The 16,208-nt window shown below is 43.0% G+C and overlaps 4 protein-coding genes across 4 annotated transcripts; 2 read left to right on the top strand and 2 right to left on the bottom strand.

Moving 5' to 3' along the window:
- Positions 1 to 723: 723 nt before the first annotated feature.
- LOC108059131 (inositol polyphosphate 5-phosphatase K) lies at positions 724 to 2,587 on the top strand. Its single transcript, XM_017144224.3, has one exon. The coding sequence runs from the start codon at positions 958 to 960 to the stop codon at positions 2,491 to 2,493; it is 1,536 nt and encodes a 511-aa protein (XP_016999713.2). The 5' UTR covers positions 724 to 957; the 3' UTR covers positions 2,494 to 2,587.
- A 2,016-nt stretch (positions 2,588 to 4,603) lies between these two features.
- Ubc7 (ubiquitin conjugating enzyme 7) lies at positions 4,604 to 7,051 on the bottom strand. The gene is made up of 4 exons (XM_017144178.3): positions 6,734 to 7,051; positions 6,591 to 6,672; positions 6,250 to 6,509; positions 4,604 to 4,964 (listed from the first exon to the last, which is right to left on the bottom strand). The coding sequence occupies exons 1-4, from the start codon at positions 6,774 to 6,776 to the stop codon at positions 4,846 to 4,848; spliced, it is 504 nt and encodes a 167-aa protein (XP_016999667.1). The 5' UTR covers positions 6,777 to 7,051; the 3' UTR covers positions 4,604 to 4,845.
- A 383-nt stretch (positions 7,052 to 7,434) lies between these two features.
- On the top strand, positions 7,435 to 8,383 carry LOC108059104 (uncharacterized). Its single transcript, XM_017144181.3, has one exon. It carries the CDS (start codon positions 7,545 to 7,547, stop codon positions 8,226 to 8,228), a length of 684 nt encoding a protein of 227 aa, XP_016999670.1. The 5' UTR covers positions 7,435 to 7,544; the 3' UTR covers positions 8,229 to 8,383.
- A 1,351-nt stretch (positions 8,384 to 9,734) lies between these two features.
- Positions 9,735 to 15,102, bottom strand: SMC3 (structural maintenance of chromosomes 3). Its single transcript, XM_017144223.3, has 5 exons — positions 15,070 to 15,102; positions 14,884 to 14,998; positions 14,668 to 14,807; positions 11,485 to 14,604; positions 9,735 to 10,292 (listed from the first exon to the last, which is right to left on the bottom strand). The coding sequence occupies exons 1-5, from the start codon at positions 15,082 to 15,084 to the stop codon at positions 10,080 to 10,082; spliced, it is 3,603 nt and encodes a 1,200-aa protein (XP_016999712.1). The 5' UTR covers positions 15,085 to 15,102; the 3' UTR covers positions 9,735 to 10,079.
- Positions 15,103 to 16,208: the final 1,106 nt, after the last annotated feature.

Below are 16,208 nucleotides of genomic sequence, written 5' to 3'. Positions count from 1 at the left end.
ATAGCTTTTCGGCATCCACCGATTACTTTGGTTCGAATATTACATTTTGAATTGAAATCAAGTAAATAGGCGTAGAGTTTATAATTTGGGCAATATTAGTTGTAAAAAAGGGGGAAAATGAAACTAAAACTACAGCGTACCCCGCTTTTCATTAATTGGTAGGTATGGTAAGAAATTAAGAAATTAATTTATATTTAAATTCAAAATTAATAGGAAAAGGGAAAAATGGTGATTTAAACATATAACTAATTAATTGATTATCCGTGGTTTGAATACAGCATCCATTTTCAATAAAACATGTTAGTCGATAGTTGTCCTAAAATAATCGCATTATTTATTAAGTTGCAGTGTGACTGTGACTTTCTAAATATACCAAAGGATAGGCGATATAAATACTTAAAAAAATACATTCAAGGAGTTGAGGCGCTAAATTTGAAAAGCATTCCTTGGCCTTGCTATTTTGACTTTTCATCAAGCGCACTTGATTTGATTTTTAAAAACGTATTTTATTTTAGTTACAAATGGGTTTTTTTGAAACTTATAACTTAGTTATCCTCCTGTAAGATGAAATTGGTGTGCCTTTTTAGAATTTTTTTTAGTTTTTTTCCCACATTGTTCTACTTTTTTGCAATACTCTTTTATTCAAATTCAAAATGTGATGGAATATAGGGCTGCAACTAATTTATCGGCAATCGAATGTGCCATCTCACTTTTGTCATCCCTAGTTGCTGTTGCTGTTATTATTGCGTTGTTGTTGTTGTTGTTGCTGGGCTGGGCAAACAAGTGTTAAAAACAATTTGTGGTGCAATATTTTCAGCAATTGCTCGCTTACTCGCTTGTCTACGCCAAATAGCCGAGAGATTGGGGCCACTCGAGAGCGGCGGAAGCATAGAGAATCGGTTGGGCAAACAATCTTAATTGCTGCTGAAAACAGCTGGAAAGGTTAAACCCAGAGAAATGAGCCAAGCGGAGGGCACCCCGTCATCCCAATCCAAAATCCCGGACACCTTGGACGCGGCAAGGGGCAGCAGCAGTGGCAAGCAGCTGCTGGAGACGTACCGCGTCTATGTGGTCACCTGGAACGTGGGCAGTCGCTTCCCGGAGAACATATCGCTGCGCCAGCTGCTGGGCCTCCAGGACGTGAGCAAGGAGTCGCCGGAATCGCCGGCGGCCCATCTGCCGGACATCTATGCCCTGGGCCTGCAGGAGGTCAATGCCCAGCCGCAGCAACAGGTGCTCGGCCTGTTCAAGGAGGACCCCTGGACGCACAAGGCCAAGGAGCTGCTCCGCGGCTATGACTATGTGGCCGTCAAGACGGAGCAAATGCAGGGACTGCTGCTCAGCATGTTCGTGCGGCGCCAGCATGTGGAGCATCTGCAGGACATCGAGGCGGAGTTCACGCGCACCGGCTTCGGCGGCATTTGGGGCAACAAGGGCGCCGTCAGCGTGAGATTCACCCTCTACGGCTGCGGCCTGGCCTTCGTGGTGGCCCATTTGGCCGCCCACGATCATCAGCTGGACGAGCGGATCGAGGACTACAGGCAGATTATCGAGAATCATCACTACCATGTCAAGCGGTACCGCGAGATCTACGATCATGACTATGTCTTTTGGTTTGGCGATCTCAACTTTCGCCTGCAGGGCGGCGATTCCTCGACGGAGGTGCGGGATTTGCTGCGCGATGAGTCGCAGCACGAGGCGCTCATCCGGCGGGATCAACTCTACCAGGTGCGCGAGAAGTCGCAGCAGGCCTTTCAGCTGCTGCACGAGCGCCTGCCCGCCTTTCCGCCCACCTTCAAGTTCCGCGAGGGCACCTCGGAGTATGATTTAAAGCGGCGCCCGGCATGGACGGACCGCATCATGTACGCCGTCCAGCCGATGAACCGACAGCCCGGCATGCAGCTTTCCATCGAGCAGTGCTCGTACAAATCGCATCCCGTCTACACGATCAGCGATCACAAGCCGGTGACCAGCGACTTTGCGCTCAAGCTCTATCCGAATGTGCGGGCGCCGGGCGTGGTCTTCTCGCCGCTGACGCTCTGGCGGATTGGCGACGAGAACACCGTGGAGTATCGCAAGCAGGCGGAGTTCGACGAGGGTCCCAACGACTGGATTGGCATCTATCCGGCGGAATACGCCAGTCTGGCGGACTACGCAGCCTACGAGTATGTGAACCAGGCCGAGTCGCCCGCCTCCTCCTCGGACTCGAATCACGAGGCGGATCCGTTCGACACGCCCTCGCATCATCGACGCGGGCGGCATCATCACAAGAACCGGCAGCGGCTGCGACGGCAGCAGGAGGCCAATGCCCAGGAGCAGGTGCGTCTCGACTTTGCCGACGATGTGGAGCTGCGGCATGGCGAGCAGTATCTGCTGATCTACTTCCGCAGCACCGGCGTGCGGGGCGTGACCAGTCTGGCGGGCGTCAGCGGGGTATTTGTGGCCGAGAAGCGACACGGCTCGCCCCATCGGACGGAGTACCACGTGGACTAGCTGGCCGAGGCTCTGGACATCTTTATTCTTTAGTTCAAAGACCGTGTTAAGTTTGCTTGTCCCCCAAATATGTTAATTATACACTTGTAACCAACCAATCATGTTTGTGTTTAATACCCCTCCCTTTTTCCTAGCATCCTGCTTGAGTTTTGTCTGTTGTCATTTTGCTATTTTCATTTGTACGGTCTCATGGCACTAGATATATGTATTTAACTGGTTTCGCAAAGGTTAATTACGCCACCAACAGCTAAATATTCAAGCTATGACACACCCGCGCACAGTGGGTCAAAAAAATGCGTGAATCATTTGAATGGTTTGATTCATTTAGCGGCATTTTAAATATTTCTCAAGTAAAAAAAGGAATATGGATGGGAACTTTAAATATTTAATTTGTTTTCAAATTAATTGTTTATGACACACCCGCGCACAGTGGGACAAAAAAATGCGTGAATCATTTGAATGATTAATTTAGCGGCATTTTAAATATTTCTCAAGTAAAAAAAGGAATATGGATGGGAACTTTAAATATTTAATTTGTTTTCAAATTAATTGACAAAAAATGAGTGAATCATTTGAATGATTCATTTGGCGGCAGTCTGAAAAGTGATATTTTTAAACATTTATCAAGTAAAAAAGGGAATATGCATGGGAATTTGAAATATTTAATTTGTTTTCAAATTAATAGTATTTCTTGGATTTTTTACATACAAAAAAAACAGGTTTTAAAAACTGAAATCGATATTTTCTACCATCTGATTGGTAAATAATCCATTAAATTTATACGACCAATTCTTATCAAGTCACAAGGATAGTTGAGATAAGAACTGCACTTTTATGATAGTTGAAACCAAAATAGACCACTAAGCACTGACTTTTAACCACCGTGCAGTGGGTTATTTGGTCACCGAAGGTAACGACGGGTGTTTCCATAAAGGGGAAGTGTTTCAACCGATTGCTTTGAGCCCACTGTACTCGATCGTTGGAATTTTCGACCAGATCTGTGATCCGAAAACCAAACAAAAAGAGAGCATAAACCTATGCGGTATGGGTCAATTGAAATTCGTGTGGCTTAGTAACCTTCAACAGCAATTAGATAACTATAACTTTAACTACCTTACCCACACACTTAGCCAACGTATTGCATTTACCTTATACCTACTATATATACAGATATATACACACAGTCATAGGCCTTATCAAAGTGTACATTAATCAATTTACCTAATCAAGTGAAAACATTTACAAATGTGTAGTAAAATATATATGAATGCATGCCTAGAACAATTTCGCTTGTGGGATTTCGGTTAACGATCAGCGGGAAGTAATGAAATTAGACTTAATTGATATGTAACGACTATATAAACCGAACCAAAATACCTAATAAACGTAAACTAGCCAAATGAAAACTCTTCTTCGCTTTTTAATAGTTTGTCGTACTAGGAAATATAATGAGGATGATGAAATCCAACTTCCAATTAAAACTATTTGAAAATATAAACGTTTCCATACGCGAATATCATAGAAAACCCCCATGAGGATCCTGTAATTATGTTAAATTAATGTTTAATAAACATTTATTTGCCATTCCTACGAACTTTTCACATTGTTCACCGAAAATAACTGTTATTGTAAATTTTTCTTACCAAAAAGTCATGCACTTAGAAGAGTCCTAAAATTTTTTTAAATACACCATTATTTTTGTTAGCCATTGTAGTTTACAAATACGTAATGATTTTTATTTATTTGATTTTTATAAAAAAAAACTCAAAAAATAACTGTTATTTGTTGATTTTTATGTATAATTTTTATTCCCTTGACATTTAAAAAAAAATTAAATAATTAATAAAAACATGCTAACCGAGTTTTTTATAACTTTTTATAACTGTTATTTGTCAACTTTTATTATAAAACTCATGAAATAACAGTTATTCTTTGAGTTTTACTTTACGAATCCGAAAATAACTGTTAAAATGTGATTTTTAACATAAAACTCATAACAGTTACGGTCCCAGGTTCACATATTTTAAGATCCATTAGGTGAGTATTTTCAATCGAAAAACCCTCCTATTAGCCAAAGATTCATTGTGACGGGGATATAACCCAATGCCTGTTTGTGTTTGACAGTCGATTTTATTGCTAGGTTCTTTATTTTTGCTAAATTGAAACGTCTTTGTCGATTAGATCTCGACGAGGATTTTAGGGAACTGTGGGTTAGCATTTTCTGTGAGGCGCAATCTTGGAATCGTGTTCGTGTTCGGGTTCGGGATAGAAAGTTTTTGGGGTCGACGGTGGCGGACATGGCTCCAGTGGTCCAGTGGCTCCAGTCCAGTTCATTTTGATCATCCTCATCCTCTACGGCGGCAGTCCGAGGGTTTTGCGCACCAGGCGTCGGGCGATGGCGTTGAACTCGTCCCTCCGCTCGCGCCACATGATGGCGGCATCCACATTGGCGCCGCTCTCATCGTTGGGTTCTGTGGGGCAGAAAGCGAGATTAGTTTGGATTGGATTGGATTGTAGGGAGGGTTGGACTGCCCTTGAGTGGATGAACTTGGGTAAGGAAACGTAACATCTTCAATATTTGAGTGCTCTTTAATCAGTTGCTTACTAGATTTATTATCTGTATTTTTTCAGTTGCTAATTTTGGCAATAATATCTTAAATTTCCTTTAATTGGATAGGAAAATCCATTAGGCTACCAAAAATAAATTTTAAATAACCTACTTTATAGTTTTTATTTTTATGCATTTTTTATACAAGCTTAATGAAAGTTTTATTTGTTTTTTGAATTTAATATACTTTGAGAATCTTAAATTTGTTTTATTTGGAAAAGATTCTTTAAGATTTTTTAAAGAAAATCGATACCGATAATACATCATATTTTAAATACACTACTTTACATTTTGATTTTTATGCATTTTTTAATACAAGTTTAATGAAAGTTTTATTTGTTTTTTGATTTTTATATACTTTGAGAGGAGAGAGTAGTCTATTTAAAAGAAATGTTGAAAATTACTATTATTTTCCGTAGCTGTTTATGAGTTTATAGACATTCTGATCTGATCTTAGATAAATAAATAAATATAAAAACTAAAGAAAAAGGAAACTCATAGATAATCTAGGGAATTAACCACTCAAAAGAGAACCTTGAGATTGAAAATAAATAGCACAGTAGTCTTTATAAAATTAATGTTTAAAACTACTGTTATTTTCCGTAGCTGCTTATGAGTTTATAGACATTCTGATCTGACTTTAGAGCAACCAATAAGTAAATAAATAATCAAATAAATATAAAAAGTAAAGAAGAATAATCTAGGGAATTTAAACCACTCAAAGAAGCACCTTGAGATTGAAAATAAATACTACAGTACTTTTTATAAAATAAATGTTTAAAACTAATATTTTTTCCGTAGCTGCTTATGAGTTTATAGACATTCTGATCTGACTTTGGAGCAACCAATAAATAAATAAATAATCAAATAAATATAAAAAGTAAAGAAGAATAATCTAGGGAATTAACCACTCAAAAGAGAACCTTGAGATTGAAAATAAATAGCACAGTAGTCTTTATAAAATAAATGTTTAAAACTACTATTATTTTCCGTAGCTGTTTATGAGTTTATAGACATTCTGATCTGACTTTGGAGCAACCAATAAGTAAATAAATAATCAAATAAATATAATAAGTAATGAACAATAATCTAGGGAATTTGAACCACTCAAAGGAGCTCCTTGAGCGCGCTTTATAACGCCTCCTTACCCGCCAGCATGCTGACCACGCTGAGCAAGATCTTCTCGACGCTCTGGACGGGACTCCAGCGCTCGGCGGAGAGCTCATAGCCCATGGGATCGTCGCCGGGCGCGTGGAGTATTGATATGCAGACCCGGCCGTCGGCGAAGATGTTGGGATGGAACATATCACAAGTGAATTTCATTTTTGGCGGACTCAGTGGGTAGTCGGGTGGAAAGACGAGCCGGGCGGGAAAGACGCCGCCCTCGAAGCAAGTGCCCTCGGGTCCGCTGCAAAGGTGAAAGGTGAAAGGGCAAAGGTGAGTGGATATGATATGATATGATCTGGAGTATCTGGGGATCCCAACTCACGCAATCAGTGCCTCCCACTCGAAGAAGTTGTCCTCGCTGATGGGGCCGGCCACAATGCCCTCGGGCGGGTCAAGTGTTAACTCTGGCGGGGATTAGAGTGGGTTAGATATGTGTATATGTGAAGAGTTGGACTTTCGACCTACGTTTGTATTCGGCCATTAGGCGGCGCAGCGCGGATCCAGCCATCCTGTATGTCCTCGATCTCGATGATGATGGTGGTTTCTCTTCTCCTTCTCCTTTCCCTTTCGTTTCGTTCTTCCTCCTCCTCGCTTGGCTGGCGCTTCCTGCGGCTCCGCTCCTCCTTGTCCTCCCGAATGATGTCCTGCTTGTCCTGCGGCGGCGATCGCGCACTAGCCAGAGATCCTCTGCTCGGCCGAAAGGGTCAAATGCAGACACGTCGTAATATAATAAACACAAGCCTTTCGGTGTTTATTTATATCGAATGTATCGAATGGGTTTTTATGACAGTCTATCTAGGTATGACACTAGACGCAGCCTTGCGGCGATTGCTTGAATCGAATGTATCGCATGGTATGACACTTTATAGCCTATTTACACTAGGGTGGAGTTATGGGGTTATTGACATAACCCGGTTTTTTTTTACATAGGCTGTTTTACATAGGATGTGGGCAATATAAGGAACTTTTAGGGTCTTTGGTTTTTTTTTTGTATTTTTCGGTATATTTTGTATTTATTTTCTATCCCTAGTAAAATAAACAACAATCACTAGATGTCATTACTCGATACTTAGAGTTAACCCAGTGGAAACACCTTTTTTTGAGTAATCGATACGTCACCCCACATAGTGTGACTAGACTATTGCATAGTTATCGAATGGCCCTGGCCTATCGATAGTTCAGTGTGCTCGTATTCAAAACGATTTCTTGTGCTTAAAAATTAAATTAAATAAATAAATTAATTAGAAGCCAGGACAGGAGGCTCAACCAGCGGGCCATGGTGAACCCGCCGGTCAATGGCGGTTCCTCCCGCCTGGCCCTGTGCCTCATCCACTTCGTGCTGGCCGTGATCTCCGGCTGGGGCCTGAAACGGAGCACCGGCAGCCAGGCGATGGCCGCCTTCGGGATCTACTTCGGGCACAGCCTGCTCTGCCTGCTGCGGCACACGCACCCCAATCCGGGTGCACTGCAGCGGCTGCTGTGCGACAAGTCGCGCCGCTACTCCTGCGTCCTCTTCGTCACCTTGGTGGTGGGCGAGCTGCAGGCGGTGAATCCGGCCACCCGCATGGCGGACTTCTTCGGCGCCGACTGGGAGCGTCTGGCCTTCGGGCTCTGGAGCTGCGTCCTCACGCTGGCGGTCACCAGCCTGTGGTTCGGCGGCCCCGGCAGTCGCAGCAGCAGCAGCAGCTCGCTGGGCGCCACCTTCGTCCGGCTGGATGCCGCCCAACTGGGCCTGTGCGTCCTCTGGAACGTCCAGTGCCTGTGGCGCATCGCCATCGTCGACGAGCACTGGTGGTCCCTCGGCCTCGCGCTGCTCGTCCTGCTCAACCACTTCGTCCTGTGGCGCCTGCCGCTGCACTACAACATCACCCAGCTGGAGGTGGCCACCGTGGGCATGTGCTTCAGCACCATCTTCGCGCTGAACGCCATCCAGGAGCAACTGGATGCGGTGGCCAGCTGAGGACAGCTGCAAGGGATTGGGGAACCAGGCACTGGGGACTGGGGCCTCGGTTGCTTAGTTCTAAACGAAAGCACACACATTTATTAACTACTAACCGTTAGCTGTACGTTGTTGATCGATTCTTTTGTGTAATAAACCAGTGTTCTTCATTTAAAGCCATGTTTTATGGTCCACATTTGTATGGGAATTTTTAAAGTCCCAAAAGATAATTTAAAAAATCAAATAATCAAATAATCACCCATACGCACTGTTGCCTTCGATTAATAAGTTTTTCTAATTAAGGTGGCATAGATTTCAACAATTCAGTTTCCTTTTTTTTAACAATAATTTTAATAAAGTTATGATTTGACAAGCGATTTTTTTCGATCAAATTCGAACTGTTATACGTGTCGTATGAGTAATTTTTAAGCAAACTTTGAGGACGATTCGCAAGGTCTAAGTCACGAAATTTTTTTTTTTTATTTTCACATACATTTTTTGCATACTTTAATATACCATGTAAAGGGGTGAGAATAGAATTTCATTTTTTGGACCGCCCTAATGTACACATATTAACTTTTTGCGATTTTTCAAACGTTTTATAGTGTTGTTCTTAGCTTTCTTTAGTTTGTTAGCTTAATGCTATTTACTAGACCTCGGATCTTGCATATTTTTATATGATCAATTTATAGGGATATAGATTCCAATTCCGAAAACACCAAAGTTCGTTTTATTAAAAATAAAGTTTAAAATTAATGGCATATTAACGTTTTTGTGCATATTATTAGCATATTATTGCATATATTTTGCATATTTTCAATATTATTTTATATTTATTATATTTAAAACAAGAAAGGCAGGACAACGGAAGTTATTTTATCCTTCCAGATAATTTCTATTAATTTACAAATCGCAAAAATGTTAAATTCTGTATTATTTTGACATTATTTTTTCTATTCTTCCAAAAGCAGCTATATAATATAGTCGTCCGATTTTTGTTAAATTTAATTTGAAATTCGGAAATATTAAAAAACAGTCATAACCTAGAGTAGAAGAGAATACAATAAAAAAGCTATAATTTATTTCCTACTACTTTCCTATTAATTTTTCGATCGTTCCAATGGCAATGATTCGTCGGATTTTTTTTAATTTAATCCGAAATTCAGAAATATATAAAGAATAATATTCCTAAGAAAAGAAGGTTAAATGTCAAAAAATCACTGATTATTTTTTATGGGAGCTAAAGGATATAGTTGTCCGATAGCTTTAAAACTGAGAGACTAGTTTGCTTAAAAGCGGACAAAAATGGAAAAGTATCCAAAAACCGAGGTCTAGTTATTACTGATGGGAAGATTTAGCAGTCAGACAAATGAATTAATTTTTTTATATAATAAATACATAGGTTAAAGTTTTTTAAAAAATATTTGCAATGATTATTAGGTACTCGTTATTCCCTGGAACACAAATTTTAATGCCAATTTACAAAAATTTAAAAGAAACACACTTCAACGCATTTGTTTTGCATAAGCTTTTTAATACACATTTTGTTTGTTTTTATTTTTTAAATATAATTAATATTACTTCTCTATGTGCTTTATTACATATTGATCTGGGTTTAGAGTGGCTCAGCTCTCGCTCGAAGTGTTTTACGCAGCGAGCACGACGGCTTAGACTCTCGTTGTTAAGGAAAATTACAAGTAGCAAGTATGTTTAAAAAAAAGAACTATATATATATATATCGGTATAGATGATTCCCAGGGATGTGAAAACAGATCCTTGGGAGTACGAAAACTCAACTAATAATTGCGACGAGGGATGACGAGGGGTGGTGGGCTGGGGGATGTGGATTTGGCTGGGAAAATCTCTCGCGACTTAGGCGTGGGTGCTGTCGTCCTCGACAAAGTCCTTGGCTTCCTCGCGGGTCACACAATCGATGTGGCTGACCTTGTTGCGGAATCGCACTCCATAAAACTTGTGCGCGTTCTCCAGCAATTCCGGCCGGAACGTTGTCGTGATGAACTGGGCCGTGTCGCTCAGCTCGTGGATCATGTCCGCCACCGCCTTTCGATGCATTGCATCCAGGGCCTGCACAAAAAAGGGGGGAATTAATTATATAGGTAAGGGATAAGTGCCCTGCGTGAATCATTCAATTTTTGTTTTATCATTGTAAGCCGTGAAAATTTCTAATTTGTTTAATTCAATTCTATGTGAAATAAATTGAAAGTTATTTTAATTCATTTCGAATTAAATTAGAATCATTCAATTTTCAACAAATTTTTGTTTTATCATTGTATGCCATGAAATTTCTGATTTGTTTAATTCAATTCTATTAGAAATAAATTGAAAGTTTTTCTAATTCATTTCAAATTGAATTAGAATCATTAAATTTTTGTTTTATCATAGTATGCCATAAAATTTCTGATTTGTTTAATTCAATTCTATGTGAAATAAATTGAATGTTTTTCTAATTCATTTCAAATTGAATTAGAATCATTCAATTTTTGTTTTATCATTGTATGTCATAAAATTTCTGATTTGTTTAATTCAATTCTATGTGAAATAAATTGAATGTTTTATAAATTCATTTCGAATTGAATGAATGAATAAATATTTTGTATGAATTTTTTGAATTTGCCAGATTTTTTTGTGCTTTCTTTTGAGAACAAAAAGTGGTAAATTTGTAACAAATCAATGTTAACTGCTTAGAAAATAAAATTCATGCGTATTTAATCACAAAATGATGGCCCTTTCTTCTTCAAAAGAAATTGTCGTTTGAATTATTTCGGAATTCATGACATTCATTCATTCAATTCTATTAAACTCAAAATTCAAATTAATTCAATTCTATTTGAATCCGAGGATGCTAGCTTATGCTTAATGTTGTGGAACGAACTGCCACAACGTCTTAAAATAATTGATAGCACAACGCAATTTAGGGACAAATTATTTACATTTTTAAAATCGCAAAGTACCAATTAAAATTAAAATTATAATAAAATAACAAAACTAATTAAATTTAGATTTTCAACAATTATTTAAACTGCCAATTATTATTGTTAATTGCATTAAATGTTAGATATAAGTGTAAAACTCTAATATAAGTAGGGACCTACATAATTCTTAATATTGTTCATGTGACTAGGGCATTAAATTACAAGGAAATCCTTGTAGCACCAGGAAATAAGTAAGAAATAAATAAAAATGAACTCAAAATTCGAATTAATTCATTCATATAAAACAGAGAATTCATTCATGCAGGGCTCTATCAAGTACTCACCTGATCTATCTCGTCGAACAGGTAGAAGGGAGCCGGATCGCACTTTTGGATGGAGAAGATGAGGGCCAGGGCGACCAGGGACTTCTGGCCGCCGGACAGCTGGTTCATCTCGCGCATCTCGGCCTCGATGCCGGTGAAGGAGACCCGAATGCCGATGCCCGTGAAGGCGTCCGAGTTGGCCACCTCCTTCTCCATCTCCTCGCCCTCGTTGTCCTTGGTCTTGAGTATCAAATAGCCGGCGCCCATGGGCACCAGCTTCTTGAAGACCTTGGTGAAGTTCTGGGCCACCTGGCGGAAGGTGAACTGTATGGCCTCCACCTTCTGCATCTCCAGCGACTGGATGAGCATGTGGATCTTCTGATCCCCGATATCCAGCTCCTCTTTGCGGCGATACAGCTTCTCCTTTTGCTCGGAGAAGCTGAGGAACTGATCGAGGGCCTTCTTGTTCACATGATTGTACTTCTTCAGATGCTGATTGGCCTTCTCCAGCTCCTTGAAGATGTTCTTCAGCGACATGCGGCTGTAGGCGGCATCCACCTGGGGAACGGCGCCCAAACTGGCTATCTTCTCGGTGCACTCGTCGATCTTCTCGTTCAGCATGTTCTCCCTGGTCGACCACTTCTCCAGCTGCTTGGAATCCTTGTTGAGATTCTCCTCGGCCTCCTTCTCCTTGCGCACATGCGTCTCGAGCTCCCCCTGCAGCTCCTTCTGCAGCTGCACGGCCTCCGTGACCCGCTTCTCGATCTCCTCCAGATCGGCGTTGACCTTCTTGATGCGCTTCTCGGCGGAGACCAGCTCCGTCTTGCAGTTGTTCAGCTTGCGCTTGCGATCCTCCACGGAGATCTCCTGCAGCGCCTGGATGAGCTCGTCGCGCCGCCGAAAGAGGTTGTTGATCAGCAGATTGTCCAGCTTGTTCTTGCGCACCTCGAACTGCATGCGCTGCGTGAAGGCCTCCTTGTTCTCCTGGTTCAGCCGCCGGATATCGTCGTTTAGCTGGTCTATCTCGCGCTGATCCTGCGACGACAGCGTGGACATGAGCTCCTGCTTGAGCTCGGCCTCCAGACTGGACTTGGTACTGGTCATCGACTCCAGCGAGGCCTTGCACTGCGCCAGCGAGCGCTCCTTGGGCGCCCGATACTGCTCGATGCGCAGCAGCTCCTCCTTCATCAGCCTGATCTCGCCCTGCACCTTCTCGAACACATCCTTCGACTTGCCCTGCTTCGTCTCCGTCTTCTGCATCTCGCTGACAATCGAATTGATGTTGTTCTCCGTGGACTTTAGTTCGTTTCGCAGCTTGCTTAGCTTCTTTTCGAACTCGGCTATCTGTGAGGTGTACTCGGTGCGTTTCTTTTGCATCTCCAAACGCGAGCGGGAGGTATTGAAGTAGCCGCCTGTGAGGGAGCCCTTCGACGACACCTGATCGCCGTCCAGCGTCACGCAATCCAGCCCCGTGCTCTTGGCCAGCTCGGTGGCTCGCTCCAAGTTCCTGCAGATCAGCGTCTTGCCGAAGATGTAGCGCAGCGCCTTGTCGTGCTGCTCGTCGTACTTGAGCTTCGAGATCATCGGTATGGAGTCGGGATCGTCGGGATAGTCGTGGATCTTCACCTGCAGGCGGTTCAGCGGCATAAAGGTCACCTCGCCGGGCAGCTTCAGCTTGTTCATCTCCTTGAGGATCTGGGTGCCCTCGTATTCGGACTCGACAATGTGATGGAACAGCCGATTGGCGGCCGTCACCTCGACGGCCGTGTAGATGGTCTTGTCGCAGCTAAAGTTCTCAATCACTGGGCCGTAATAGGCACGCGCAATCTCCGCCGATTGACCGCCGCGCTCGACGAAGCTGTCGAGCACCTTGCGCACCGAATCGCAGCCATTGAGGATCGGCTTGCCGGCCATGCTGCGCAGCGCCTGGTCGGCGCGGGAGAGCTCCTCCTTGTGCGTCTGCAGCTGCTGCGTCATCTGGGTCTCCTTGCGCCACAGCTCGTTGCGCATCGACTGGTGCTGGTCCTTGGTCTTCTTCAGCTCGTAGTACTTCTTGTTGTGCTCGTCGATCTGCAGGCGCAGTTGCTCCAGTTCCGAGGAGTGCTCCTCGATCTTCTGGCCCAGATCCTTCTCGGAGGTGGCGTCCTTCTTGAGGTCCTCCACCAGCTTGGCATGATGGGCGATCTTGTCGCGCGTCTGCTTGCTGATCGATTTCAGCTCATTGGTGATCCACTTGTCGCGATCCTCGCGCGAGGAGAACTGCGAGCCGCGCCCCTGCTTGGCGTAGAGCTCCTTGCGCTTCTGCTCCTTCAGCTGCAGCTCGCGGGAGCAGTCCTCCTCCTTGCGCTTCATCGCCTCGTACTTGGGCTTCACGTCGTCCAGCTCCTTCTCGCGCTCGGCTATCGTGACCTTGAGGTTCTTGAGCTCCTGGTCGGCGCGCTCCTTCGACTTGTTGTCGCCCTGCACCTCGTCATTCAGATCCACGATGGTGAGATCCAGCTTGGTCTTCTCGCGCAGCAGCTGCTGCTGCTCGGTCATCAGGACGGAGCGCTCCTCCTTGGTGCCCTGCACCTTCTTCTTGGCCTCCTTGAGGTTCTTCTGCACATCCTTGATCTTCTCCTGCGCCCTCTGGATCTCGATGTTGTAGATCTTCTTCTTGTCCGACGACGACTTGCGCTGCAGCTGCAGCTCGTCGAGCGCCTTGCGCGTGTCCTTCAGCTCCGTCTCGTAGCGTATGTACTCGAGGGTGCGTCGCGTCTTGTCCCACTTCTGGTACTCCTTCAGCTCCTCCTTCTCCTCCTCGAGCGTCTGCAGCCTGTCCTCGATGGTCTTCAGATACTCGCTGATCTTCTCCACCTTGCTGTCCGTCTCGCGCAGCAGATTGAGCGACTCCTCCTTCCGCTCGTCGTACACCCGCGTGCCGGCCACCTCGCGCAGCAGCTTCAGGCGATACGAGTCGGCCGCCGTGGCCATCTGGTTGATCTTGCCCTGCTTCACAATGTAGTAGGGATTCGAGCTGGAGAAGCCGGCCGACTCGAGCAGATTGACCACCTCGTTGCGCGGCACCACCTTCTTGTTGAGGAAGTACTGGTCCTTCTTGGCGCCGATCACGCGCCGCAGGAAGATCTCCTCCTTGTCGATCTGTTTGGGAGCAGAGGGAGTGGGTTTATATATATATAGGGGTGTATATATAGGACTACTCACTGGCACCCGGTTGTCCGAGTTGTCGAAGATGATCTCCACATAGGCGGAGATGACGCGGGCACCGGTTCCCTCGTGCAGCAGCGACTGGCGCTGCTCCGGCCGCAAGTGGGTGAACTCATCGCTCAGCACGAACTGGATGGCTGCGGAGGGATTGGATTGGGATTGGATTAAAGATTGTTTCCAGATGCTGTGGACTATGGACTATGGACTACCCACCGTAGAAGAAGTTGCTCTTGCCGGAGCCATTGCGTCCGACTACAACGTTGTGGCGCTTGTCGAATGGCTCCACCACCGTCTGGTCCTTGTAACTCTTGAAGCCTTGTATAATAATCTGGAAACAGAGTGGTCAGAGTGGTAGGGCAATTGCTGAGCTACCGCGGCATCGCCGGCCGTCCAACTCACCTGCTTGATGTGCATTTTATTATATTAGACTGCGATTTTTGCACAAAATCGCGCTCTTTTTGTTTACAACAAATACATAAATAATATCGACTCGGCAGCGCACTTATCGATGTTTTCAGGCTGCTCCATCGATATTGCAATCGAATTGCGAGTCGATAAGAATCGGCAGCTATCGATATAGAATTTGTAAGCATTAAACAAATTATTTAAAAATATAATTATTTTATTTATTTGTATTCATTTATATAAAGCTAACTCAAAGTTAAAACTATAAGCTAACTAAATTAAGAGCTCTTGCAGTTAAGGCCTTCAGCTCGTCTAAGCTGTCGAAATAATTAAATTTTTTGTATTTTTTTAATAGTTGTTTAAATCTTGTAATTAATTTTTTGTTGTATTTAAATTATGTACCAACAGAAAAACAGAAAACATACTGGACAAAGTTTTGCAGTTTTTGAAGTACAGTCCCGATTGTAACACAGCGAACAATTTGAATAATATCGTTATTTTATCAAGGACTATTGGAGCAGAACAGATAAAGTAGTCCATGAAAAATGCATACATACGTTTAAGTACGTTTGATTAAAAAAAAAAAATCAATAAACATAAAAGTACAAGCTTTAAGAAAATAATGGCATATCGGAAATATGCAGTTTTTTAGGTCAAAAAAGGCTAAGGAATATGCTAAGCATATTTTGACCTATTTTGTTTTGGCCAAAAAAGGTGAAAAAAGGACGAGTTTTATTTCAAATTTAATGATATAGTTCCCAGTTTTCACTCGGAAGTGAATTTGATTTCATGCTGGCGGATTTAATTCCGCCTGTACTGAGTATAATTTGTCTTTGCTTTGTTATTGTTTACTACCGAAACAGAATCAGAGTAAAGTAGTATTTATGGTTAATATTTTAGTTATATGTTGTATCTTGTATACAATATTAATAATCATTAGTTTAAGTAGGTTTTTGAGCTTTTGTGATGCAAGAAACAGTTATAATTTCGAATGTACAAATTTCATATGAGAGAACAAACTCTATAAAGTAGGCTGGGTCGATTTGCTGAATTTGGTCTTTGACGATTACATGCCAACTTGTAATATTATATTTCCAACAAGAAAGGAAGCTACCTTCGGCCAGCCGAAGCTT

Source organism: Drosophila takahashii, chromosome X (genome assembly GCF_030179915.1).
Source record: "Drosophila takahashii strain IR98-3 E-12201 chromosome X, DtakHiC1v2, whole genome shotgun sequence".
Taxonomy (NCBI): Eukaryota; Metazoa; Arthropoda; class Insecta; order Diptera; family Drosophilidae; genus Drosophila; species Drosophila takahashii.
Note: the sequence above shows the minus strand (reverse complement) of the source record. Positions and strands in the feature narration are given on the sequence as shown.

Bases quoted from the DNA above. Each gene is read 5' to 3' on its own strand.
- LOC108059131 (XM_017144224.3), top strand. From the start codon at position 958: ATGAGCCAAGCGGAGGGCACCCCGTCATCCCAATCCAAAATCCCGGAC.
- LOC108059104 (XM_017144181.3), top strand. From the start codon at position 7,545: ATGGTGAACCCGCCGGTCAATGGCGGTTCCTCCCGCCTGGCCCTGTGC.
- SMC3 (XM_017144223.3), bottom strand. The intron at 14,605-14,667 runs GTGAGTAGTCCT...GCTCCCAAACAG, and splicing joins ACTCGGACAACCGGGTGCCA to ATCGACAAGGAGGAGATCTT. The intron at 10,293-11,484 runs GTGAGTACTTGA...TTTTTTGTGCAG, and splicing joins TGTTCGACGAGATAGATCAG to GCCCTGGATGCAATGCATCG.
- Ubc7 (XM_017144178.3), bottom strand. From the start codon at position 6,776: ATGGCTGGATCCGCGCTGCGCCGCCTAATGGCCGAATACAAAC. The intron at 6,673-6,733 runs GTAGGTCGAAAG...AATCCCCGCCAG, and splicing joins CCTAATGGCCGAATACAAAC to AGTTAACACTTGACCCGCCC. The intron at 4,965-6,249 runs GTAAGGAGGCGT...TCTGCCCCACAG, and splicing joins CGTGGTCAGCATGCTGGCGG to AACCCAACGATGAGAGCGGC.